This window comes from Macrobrachium rosenbergii, chromosome 12 (assembly GCF_040412425.1).
Source record: "Macrobrachium rosenbergii isolate ZJJX-2024 chromosome 12, ASM4041242v1, whole genome shotgun sequence".
NCBI lineage: Eukaryota > Metazoa > Arthropoda > Malacostraca > Decapoda > Palaemonidae > Macrobrachium > Macrobrachium rosenbergii.
This window is the reverse complement of record NC_089752.1, coordinates 55,651,187-55,663,436: the sequence shown is the minus strand read 5'-3', so window position 1 is coordinate 55,663,436 and position 12,250 is coordinate 55,651,187. Positions and strand designations below refer to the sequence as shown.

The following is a 12,250-nucleotide window of genomic DNA, read 5'->3' as shown; positions in this document are numbered from 1 at the left end:
TTGTATTGTACACTAAATTGCAATGATTTTGGTATATAACAAATTGTAAAACGATCAAAGCAACACAGAGAAAATATTATCACAAAATGATGCATGAATTTGTAACGCTCGGACGTAAAAAGTTTTTTTTCTAAAATTCACCATAAATAGAAATATTGTGCTAGAGACTTCCCGTTTGTTGCAAAATGAAGGTAAATGATTGAATATTACTAGACTGTAAGTGCTTTAGCTTACAATTGCATTTTTCGACCATTTTGATCGAGTTAAAGTTGACCGAAGGTCGAATTTTTTCTATTTATCGTGATTTATATGAAAATATTTCAAAACTGATGAAAGCTACAACCATGAGTTATGTTTTGTTGTATTCTACATTACATTGCGCACATTTTCATGTTTAACACTTTATGTAAGGCCTAATATAAAATGGTGCGAAAATTACAACAAGGTGACTAAAGAAATTCTGAGATTTTCAGCAGAGTTACCGCGCACGGAGGGAAAGGAATATTTTTTTTTCAAAAATTCACCATAAATCAAAATATTGTGCTAGAGACTTCCCGTTTGTTGCAAAATGAAGGTAAATGATTGAATGTTATTAGAATGTAAGAGTTTTAGCTTAAAATTGCATTTTTCGACCATTTCGGTCGAGTCAAAGTTAACCGTAGGTTTAAATTTTGGCATTTATTGTGATTTATATGAAAATATTTCAAAACTGATAAAAGCTACAACCATGAGTTATTTTTAGTTGTATTCTACATGAAATTTGCGCACATTTTCAGGTATAACACTTTATGTAATGCCTAATATAAAACGGTGCAAACATTACGACAAGGTGACGAAAGAATTTCTGAGATTTTCAGCCAAGTTACCGCACGCGGACGTAAGGAAAAAGTTTTTTTCAAAAATTCACCATAAATCGAAATATTGTGCTAGAGACTTCCAATTTGTTGCAAAATGAAGGTAAATGATTGAATATTACTAGAATGTAAGAGTTTTAGCTTACAATTGCGTTTTTCGACCATTTTGGTCGAGTCACAGTTGACCGAAGGTTGAAATTTTGGCACTTATGATTTATATGAAAATATTTCAAAACTGATTAAAGCTACAACCATGGGTTTGTTTTTTGTTGTACTTTACATGAAATTGCGCACATTTTCATATACAAAACTTTATGTAACAACTAATATAAAATGGTGCAAAAATTACGACAAAGTGACGAAAGAATTTCCAAGATTTTCGGCAGAGTTACCGCTAACGAACGTAAAGAAAATTTTTTTCAAAACTTCACCATAAATCGAAATATTGTGCTAGAGACTTCCAATTTGTTGCAAAAATGAAGGTAAATGATTGAATATTACTAGAATGTAAGAGTTTTAGCTACATTGGTTTTTCGACCATTTCGTCGAGTCAAAGTTGACTGAAGGTTGAAATTTTGGCACTTATCGTGATTTATATGAAAATATTTCAAAACTTATAAAAGCTACAACCATGGGTTGTTTTTTGTTGTATTCTACATGAAATTGCGCACAGTTTCATATATAAAACTTTATGTAACGGTTAATATTAAACGGTGCAAAAATTACGACAGATGAAAGAATTTCTGAGATGCGTCGCTGATGCTCTGTAGTGCGAGAAGAAAGAAATTCGCACATGCACGGCTGGGTAACGCTTGTAAACAAAACAACAGCATGATCTGTGAACTCCCAGCATCCCTCAAGGCGCGCGATTTAAAATCTTTCGCAACCTAGGCCTATAACTATTTTTCCGCGAATATTTAAAAAACTTTTTGTAGTCGACGTACCGTACGTCCACTCGGCACCCAACAGACAATTGTAGTCGACATACAATACGTCCAGTTGGCATTTAAGGGTTAATACAAACCCATGATTTGTGATAACCTTGCTTAAGCCGTCGTTCCCCTGCGTCTGTGTCTCAAGTTTGACAGCCAAGGGCGTATTTAGAGAGACATAACTGAGTGGTAATGCTTCTCTTCCAGGAGCCCTTTATTTAGATACTGAAGGCGTTCCCCAGTACGTTCGCAGATATTAATTAGGGTGTAATATCTTTGCTCCCCTTCATTGATTGTGACGTAAGAGCTCGCTTCCCTTCTTGGGCTTCTGCCCTCCATGTACAAGGGCTTGACTACTCTTTCCTACTTGTGCTGAGTGTTGTTTTCACCACCTGCGCTATAGAGAGTTGTGGGGGGGAGGGTGCAGGCATCGTCGGTAAGTTCTGCTTCCACAGCACCCTTGGTGGCCTCCCCTCCTTCCTTCTCGTTCCCTGTATGTTCTTTCTTATCTCTCCTTCGCCCTCTTCGCTCGCTCGTCAGGCGAAGACCGCAAGGGTGGTGGGGCAATCGGGCGACCTCTTCTAAGAGACCTCCTCTCACTGTGTAGGGCAGTCCCCCTCATAGCGAGAGGAGTCTCCCTCTACTAATCATCTTTGCTTTTTCTTTCAGGTTGACAGCGAGCGTTGCAGGCACAGCAGTAGTTGGCTGGATATCTCAGGGGATATCTTGCACGAAGAAGTCCTGATGTTCATTCAGTGTTGCTTCGGGATTGACCACAGTACCTGGTTGGGATGGCATATTCCCACATTGGGATTGTTCCAGTTCTGTTCCCGCTGATGTGGATAGAGTGCTATCATTGCTGGCCTTCATGTATGCTGCGGCACTGCCTTTGGCGTATCTGTGGTCCATCTGCTCCTGCTGTTTCCTGTGTTATGCTTCTTTTAACTTGATGACAGTCTCTGGGTGGCTCTTCCTGGCCTCCTACTGCAGCCGTCCCAATCATTTCTGTCGCTGCTGGTGATGTTCCTGGCGGCTGCTGTAGCTCCTGCCTTCCAAACCACTTCTGTAGCTCCTGCATCGGCTGTCCTGATTATGCATACTGCTTCTGAAAGGTCGTGTCCTGGGTCACTTCTGTTGTGTTCGTCTAGCTGCCCTGGAGGTTATGATGTCCGCCATCCAGTAGAAGATGTCGGAGAGAAGGTGAAGGAAGTTGCCCTGTGGAAGTCATGTTCTTTGCCGTTGCGGTAGCTCCTGGATTCTGAACCGCTTCCATAGCTCCTGCATCGGCTATCCTGATCGTGCCTGCTGCTTCTCCTGGTGGTCGTGTCATGGGCCGCTTCCGTTGTGCTCCTGCCTAGCTGTCCAGGAGGTTACGATGTTTCGTGTCCACCATCCTGTAGATGTCGGAGTGAAGGTGAAGGAAGTCACCTTGTGGAAGTAGCTTCCGTTTTCTTCAACTTACCTTCGATTTCATCTTCTACTGCCTCTTCCCTTCCTCTCCTGAGGTTCGAGAGGGTCTGGGAACCGGACAGACCTCCTTCGGCTGAAGGAGAGGAAGGCTACTTCTTTCCCCTTGATGCTCTTGGACATCTAGAGACTACCTCCTTCCGAGGAGGCAGTGGGTCTCTCGTTGGCTCTTCCCAACCTTCAGGTTAGGAAACCAATTCGCATACCCTTGGGTTTTGTGTTTCGGGAGCCGAGGGCGCACAGACCTCGGTTTGCGAGGGGGCCTCGGGCTTAAAGGAATTTAGAGTTTGGGAAACTAGCACTAGTTCATGGCAGACGAGTTCCGCCCTGTCCAGTTCCAATTCTGTTCGCTCAATTGGCTCGGCTCGGCTTGCTCGCCCAGCCCAGCCCCTGGTTGTGCTTGTGAGACTGACTCGGCTTGGCTCGCCCCACCTGCCTCTCAGTCCACCGCATACCACCCAGTCTGGGTTGTGTTTGCATGATCAGCTTTGTTTGGTGCAACTCGGCTCGGCCCTTCTCAGTTTTCCTGAATAGGGTTCTTCCCCCATGTGGCAGCAATCTCCTTCGGTTGATTATCGCTCAAGGTCCGCCTTTCCTGCTGGTCTTACTGGCAGGACAGGTAGGGACACTCTTTCTCCTCACCTGTTCTCTTTTCCTCTCGGTTGTTCTGAGAGGCGCGAGACAGACAGAGAGAGCTCCCGGAGTTCAGCTGCCTGGTGTGCTTTGAGTGTCGGTCCCCTGATTGTCTCGTTGTACAACCAGGTAGCCAAGGAGGGTTTCTTTGGATCTGTCAAGGTCTCCCTCCAAGGAGAGAGGTACAGGAGTTTCTTGCTTCGGAAGCAGCGAGGGTCTTCCTCTTCAAGTTGCGATTGCCCTTGTTTTTTGGAGAACTTCGTGCCAATTCGTCAGCGTGAGGATCCCCAGGACAGGACTGTGGCTCCCCCGTGGTCCTTGCTTCCGAGAGCATTCTCGACCAGATGAATTCTTTTCTTCGGAGAGGGAGTTCATTCAGGTCGAGACACCAAGCTTCTCCCCTGCCTTGACAGAGTACAAGTTCGTCTTGCTTCAGGGCACTTGCCGACTGCAGTTCTGCAGGCAATTCTGGTGCTAAGAAGGACTTTGTCCGAATTCAGATCTCCGGTTTCGTAAGTCCTGAGTTGGCTCAACCTTAGGAACTAACCTTTACTTGGTTCTGCCTTTCTCTTTCAGAGATTTGCCAGATACCTCGGTAATCAAGGTTCGTACCAGGGCACTGCCTTGTCCTTTGGACAATGGCCATGACCTTTGGGTCTTACTCATCTCGACTCGACCTTGAGTTCAAGCCAGCCCCCCCTCAACTCCTAAGAAGTCCCAGGCTTCGGAAGAAGATTGTGGAACACAGCCCTCTTCTTCCCTTCTAGGAGAGTGCGCATAACTGTGTCTCTTTCCACCCTCTTTTCCATAAGGGAGGAGGGAAGAAGGGAAGAGAGAAAGAAGTATCGACCAGAAAGTTCTCCTACTGCAGATGCCTGGATGAAATGATACTTTTCGAGTCTCTGGAGCTGGCAGGGACATTGCCGAGACCTGGGAATGGATTCCTTCATGAGAAGTATCTATTCCCCTTGGGTCTCAGCAATTCTTTTCAGCAAACTTCCATCCCGCTTCCTCTCGTGTGCTCCAGATTCGGGAAATGCCAGCCTGGCTAGAGCTAATGGTCTTGGTATCCTGTCATCTTGCAGAAGCTTCCCCATGGTGGAGAATTTAGGTCTGCTTCCATTCCTCCATCCTTCTTTCCTCTTCGAAGTATGAGGAAAGAGTTAGGCTAATGCTTGATTGAAGGAACCTTCAAATATGCTCGCATATTCCCCTCACATCATGTGTCTACTTCGGATTCACCAATCGAGGAATAGGCGCACACCTGTAAGACTTTGTTTTGAAGTTGTGTGACCGAGACGATTAGTACCTTCTCATTAACACCCTGGACTCAAGGCAGCCTTTTGGCCTTCCGAGAATTCAGGATGAGTTTTGTGACACTCACTGGTTTCATTGAACAACAAAACCACAAGAGGGAATTGTTTTTCCTCCTGTTTCATCTGTCAGTATTTGCAGGTACTGGAGTGTTTTATAGCACACTCGACAGCTCAGTTAGCCCGATGGGGATGTATTGGTAGGCGAGCTTGGCCTCGGGTTTGAGTGGTCAGGACGGAATGTGCCGTTCACTCTTTTCTTTACGAAGATTCATGAAGAGACTGCTCGACTGAGAGATCCCTACCATCTTTCTGTTGCCTCCCTGCACAACAAAGTCGGTAGTTTTTCTCACTCCTTTGTACCAGACCCAGGGGCTGCTATGGTGAGGCATGCTGTCTTTTTCGGAAAAATCGATATCTGCGTTTAACGGCCATTTCCAGCTTCACCGTAAGTAATTCCTAATGTAAAGGACCTCAGGTTTGTATAGTTAGGAAAAATACAATTTACTTTTAAAAATTGTGATGTTTATGTTTGTATAATACGATATCAACAGTATAATGTAGGCCAGGTGCCTTACCATATGTGTATACAATATACCATAGTGTAGGCTAAGCTAATTCTTGTTTGTTATTCAATTCCTCTTTGTATTGAATTATCATAAGTCAACCTGCATGAACCTCCAGAATTAGCTGATATTAATAATTACCATACCGTATATGTATAGAGTATACTTTATAGTGTAGGCTAGGCTACCATATATGTATACAGGGTACTGAATACCCTAGTGTAGGCTAGGTTATATTCGAGATACGTTTTTTCCAACAAATGATGGGTTTTTTGGAACCTAACCCCATTGTAAGTAGGATAATACCTTAAAAGCATTTTTAGAGTTTTTCTTTGTGTGTTTGAACATCAAAATAGGCAGTTCTAAGTGTTTTTTGAAGGGTTTTAAGTATCGGCAGATTTTAGCTATTTGCTGGAGGGGTGTGGTACGCATCCCCTGCGAATATGGGGGTTTACTGTATACTGTTTGAGAGAGAGAGAGAGAGACTGTGGTTTTTACATTGAAGTCTAAGAACAGTATACACGGATTCTGCAAGTGAAATAACATTTCATTGCTATTTTGCTTTTTTTTTTATGAGAGAGAGAGAGAGAGAGAGAGAGAGAGAGAGAGAGAGAGAGAGAGAGAGAGAGAGAGAGAGAGAGAGAGAGAGATTGATTTAACGTTTGATATTTTGCGTTTTTTTTACTAAAGGATATTATACTGTTTGAGAGAGAGAGAGAAACTGGTTATTACATCAAGTCTAAGCACAGTATAAATGAATTCTGCAAGTGAAATAGCATTTCATTGATATTTTGCTGCTAATATGTACAGTATACTGTTTGAGAGAGAGAGAGAGAGAGAGAGAGAGAGAGAGAGAGAGAGAGAGAGAGAGAGAGAGAGAGAGAGAGAGAGAGAGAGAACTGAAGTGTTTACACATTGAAGCACGGTACTAACTTGCTGGGGTTGAGAACTAAAGGCACTTACTGTGGCTGGGATGAGAATGTTGAGAGTTGCCTACGTATGAAATTCGGATTTTAAACATTTTTGTGGTGATTAGAGATGAAACATCAAGTGATAAAATATTCTCTTGTAAACTGTTAGAGTCAACTAAACTTGTAATGAAATACAGTACAATAAATTACTGTAGATAAAGCAAAAAATATGGCAATGTTACCTACGTTGATCTGTCATGAATTGCTGGATTTGTTTATTTTCATGTTTTTTTATGCTTATGGTACAGCAATTGATATTATTTTCATTGAAGAATATGTACAGTACAGTACTGGTATGAGAGAGAGAGAGAGAGAGATTACATCATCACAGAAAAATGGCTACCGGAGCCTATGTATAAAATTCTTATTTTAAATATTTTTATGGTGATTAGAACCATACAGTATAAATAGATTCTGCAAGTGAAATAACATGTTATACATATTTTGTTGTGTTTTCTCAGTATATGTATACTGAGAGAGAGAGAGAGAGAGAGAGAGAGAGAGAGAGAGAGAGAGAGAGAGAGAGAGAGAGAGAGAGAGAGAGAGAGAGAGAGAGAGAGAGAGAGAGAGCATAAGAATTTTTTAATAAATTTATGGGAGATGATGAGGACTAACCACAAAATGATGCAAACCAAGAACTTTCTGTAGTAAATAATTTTTTTTTATGGTGATTAGAACCATACAGTATAAATAGATTCTGCAAGTGAAATAACATGTTATACATATTTTGCTGTGTTTTCTCAGTATATGTATACTGAGAGAGAGAGAGAGCACAAGAATTTTTTAATAAATTTATGGGAGATGATGAGGACTAACCACAAAATGATGCAAACCAAGAACTTTCTGTAGTAAATAATTTTTTTTTAATCATAAATATATTTGTACGTAATCACGAAAATACCAACATGACGTAACAAACCTAGCATTCTGTTTGGAGGTACGTGTCCTGTTGTTCTAAACTACCCACATATTTTAGATGCTCTATACCACTAGCGGATCAGGGAGGGGGGAGCGCTGAGCATGTGCCCCCTTATAAAAAATAATGATAAAATAATAATATTGAAGATTTAGATAATAATAACATAAGAGAAATATAAAAATGGGAAAAAAATAAAAAATAAAAATCTAATACAGCATAGTATATATACATTACATACACACACACACACACATTATATATATATATACTGTATATATATATATATATATATATATATATATATATATATATATATATATATATATATATATATATATATATATATATATATATATATATATATATATATATATATATAAACAAAATATACCTCAAAACTATCATCTCAGAACACCCTAATATCATTTCAAAGTCATGTAGCAAAATTAAGTATACCAGCCTCACAGCCTCACAACTGTTACCTTAAGCATCCTATCTATCATTCAGACGCACGTTTTCTTTGGCCTACCTAATCTCTGTATATCGTTTCAGGCATTGGTAATTCACTGGGTGTACATTTTGCATATATTGCATTGATATTTTACTGTGTTGTAAGATGATTTTCAAATGATATTTACTGTACAGGTGCATTTTTTAGATAATATTAGCACTGCATAGAGCACTATGCGATTCAGAAAAATTTCATAAAATTTTCATTATATATATATATATATATATATATATATATATATATATATATATATATATATAATATATATATATATATAATGAAAAATTGGTACCCCCAAGGAAATTTTTCTAGATCTAGTGCTCTATACAGTACTAGTATTACCCTAAAATAAGTACCTGTACAGTAAATACCATTTGAAAATCATCTTACAACACAGGAAAATATCAATACAGTATATGTAAAATGTACACCCAGTGAATTACAGTATGCACAGAACTATATACAAAGTTACGTAGGCCTAAGAAAAAGTTGTAGGCTGTAGGCTGGTATACTTAATTTTGCAACATGACTTTGAAATGATATTAGGGTGTTCTGAGATGATAGTTTGAGGTATATTTTTGTTTAAACTGTCTAGTTTAGCAATGAACTGTTAAAACAGGCAGTTATAAGCATTTTAGTGGTATACATAGCCTACTTAAGAGTAACAGTAGTAGGAGAGTACTGTAATGTAAGGTTACTTTGGGTGTTTTGGGATGATGGTTTGGGGTGTATTTTTGTTTGAAATTATTTTAAATTGTTTTAGTATGATAATTTAAAGTATATTTTTGTTTGAACTATCAAATTAAGCAGTGAAATGTTGAAATAGTTAGTGATAAGTGTTTTAGTTTAAGGGGTACAAGGTATTTAGCAGTTACAGTATAAGTCAGTTTAGAGGTGATTCCGGCTTGATGTTCTTTCCTGAACTCCCGCCTGGTTCTCCCGACTCCGTCTCACCACTATCCTGAAACTCTTTCTTGAGGATATGCCAAAGCTAAACCGGGTCTAATTCCTTCTTAGTGGAAGGCACAGAGGAAAAATATCCTTACTGGGTGTGACAGGTAACGGAGAAGTAGTTTGTAGTAGCAACGACGGTGGGGGAGCAAGAAGGAACGGGGAGGGTTCTCTGGAGATAGGGGTCCACCTCCTTTCATACTTTCCCCGCACAAGGCCTCATGGGAACACTCCTGACCCCAGCACTTGATGCACACGGAATGGGGATCAACGTCTATAGGTGACATGAATTTTTTGCAGGACCTGTCCTTGCCCGAGCAGTGTCACACTTTTGGTTTCCCGTTCTCTTCCATCACCGTGGGAAGAAAAGAAAATGCGCCAACACTCCGGTGTGGGGAAAAAGACATGAACACGTGGGTGCTGATCAAGCACTTTCCCCAAACCCAGATAGATCTCACAGGACGACACAAAGATCTTTGTAATTACATTATGAAAAACTTGGGATAGGTTTCCCTTCCTCTTCCTTCACCTCAGGAATAAAGAGAAAGCTCACTAACACTCGGGTGTTGGAAAACAAGACACGATTACATGGGTACTGAACAAGCACTTTTCCCGAATCTGTTAAGATCTCACAGAAAGACACAAAATCTGTTTAATTACGTTGTGAAAAAACTCGGGATGGAATCCCCCTCACAAAGAAAATAATGCTAAACTGCACTGTTAATGTATTTCGAGAGGACGAATGCACATCGGAGACACTTGTTCCTTGACTCCTTTGTCCTGCACTAGGGAACAAAGACCCAAGCCCAATGCACAAGAACAGCAATAATCACCACAGAATTGAAGACATCAACACTAAAAATGGTAAACAGTGTCAGGCAAATGCTAGGAACTGGGAGTACGTACTCCCAATCACACAGAATAGAAGGAAACTAATGTGAATGCAAAACAAGGGAGACAAATCGGAAAATGTGCAAACTTGAGTCGGATGTGAAGACAGTGGAAGAAGAGGTTGGCATCAGGTCACACCACGTGACCCAAGTAGTGTTAGGATTTTGTTTTTCGGAAATGAATCAAGAACATTCGAAGCTAGTTAAGCGCAGAGTACTCCATATATGATAGTTTAGGTTCTTACATGTGTCAGAACAAACAAATTACTTTACATAACCTGTTATATATTACAATACAGCTGTATTGCATTTAATTGTTGTAGGCACAGTATAACACTATAGTTCTTGCTGGGTTCGTATTAAATGAAATATTACTTTACTTTTACAGCAAGTTATTGTTTGAAAACTTTTGTGAAACAGCTGTAGAGGTTGCTGTATAAGCCACAGTATAAGGCTAGTGAGAGCAACCTACTTCTTCAGCTCATTGATAGCTCTGAGGTTTCTGTTAACCAGTTCACTGTCCACTATGAGGACATTTCTGGTCAGAGAGTTCTTTTGTTTTCATGTTGCTATCTAAAAATGAGAAGTCCTTGAAAATCAATTTTATCTGCAACTTTGTTTTTCAGCTTGGGGGCTTACAGCTTGACCGTGAAGTAAGAGCCATCGTAGGATATTTGTCTCAAGTATCAGAATGGGGTGTAAGGGAACAGCTAACTAGGCTCACACAGATGGCAACACTTCTAAATCTGGAAAATTTAGCCGAGGTTTGTAGTTTTAACATGATTAGTTCTGTGATATGTATTTTTATCTTTGCTTATATGTAAATCAACGTGTTTTGTACAGCACTAGAAGTTTTGGATGGCTTAAATTTACATGTTTATTTAGAGAAAAAAAATATTTATGCCATCAGGTTTAAGCAAGAATTCTTGTTAAATACAAGTAATTTGTATTTTTCCTTTCCATATTGGAGTATCCTTCCTTGCATGCATTGGACTGGTCATGTTTTGGCTAAACAATAGTGGTATCTAGGTGAAGATAGGATGCCCATTCTCACCCAACCATGCTATCCATTGTTCTTCTGGCCTGTATTCAGAATAAAAAACTGAAGGGGGAAAATGAAGCTGGATAAACAATGTGGGTTAACTCCAATATGAAAGGCTATGGTTTGTATATCTATAAAAAATACAAATTACTTTAAAAATTTGGCATTTGTTCCTACAAGGATAGAGACACTACACTTGTTTCCAAGATGGACAGGTCCAGTTCCCTGAAGGCAGGACACTTGAGCAAGAGCTGCCTGGTCTTAATGGCCAATAGACAGACCCTTGTCTCAATGCAGGAAGACTGAGAAGTACACTACATGCTGAAGAGAGTTATTAACTAAAGAATAAACCCCTCCTACAACAGCAATCCCCAAAGATGGCCCATTTCCCTTGGCAGACATTTGCTGAGGAGGATACCCAACAGCTCTCACTTTTCTGCAAGAAAAGCCTCTTCTCTTGCAAGAATTGATGGGTAACCTCCACCCCTGAAGTAGGAAAGACCATACCATCTATGATACCTACAAATGTGAAGTTGCGATAGAAGAGTGGGCCATGGGGATAGGGCTCTCAGGACATCTTTAAGAAGCAGTAGGAGATCTGCTTACCATTCAAGTGTATGGCCAGAGGGGAGCTACCAGTGTCATGTTAAGGCCTGGGCCATGAACACTGTTGAGTACCTGGCAGAGGAGACTGAAATAGCAGGAAAGACTCAGACATCCTACATCCTTGTTGTCCCGTGGGTATTGAGGTGCATCTTGCATCACTGTCCATGGGTCTGGGACCAGGGAGCAGAAGATGGGAAGCTTCTGGTTCAGTCTGGTGGTGAACAGATTGATCATCAGCTGTTCCCACTGGTCAAACAGTCTCTCCACTACTGCTTGGCCCCAGCAGCTCGATTGGTCTGCCACAAAGTTCTTGTAGGCTGGATATACCTGGTTTGCAGCTTGATCTTGTGCAATGATAATCATGCATATTGACAGCCAGTTGGCAATGGGGGGGAGACGTACCCCTCTGATTGTTGATGTAGGTCACTTCAGTGGTGTCAGCTCTGCGTTGGGTGAGTTGGTAGAGCTGTGGCCTATCACTCGGTAGGCCCGGGTTTGAGTCTCCGGCCGGCTGATGAAGATTTAGAGAATTTATTTCGGTGATAGAAATTATTTCGCTTCTAATGGGTTCGGATTCCACAATAAGCTGTAGGTC

At 40.7% G+C, this 12,250-nt stretch overlaps 1 protein-coding gene across 1 annotated transcript in view; it reads left to right on the top strand.

Annotated features, from left to right (window-relative positions):
• Positions 1–12,250, top strand: part of Cog4 (conserved oligomeric Golgi complex subunit 4) — a 118,307-nt gene that overhangs the window by 96,577 nt on the left and 9,480 nt on the right. Inside the window, exon 15 of the mRNA XM_067112231.1 lies at positions 10,634–10,771. Within this exon, the coding sequence (XP_066968332.1) occupies positions 10,634–10,771 (138 nt within the window). The remainder of the gene's footprint in view (positions 1–10,633; positions 10,772–12,250) is intronic.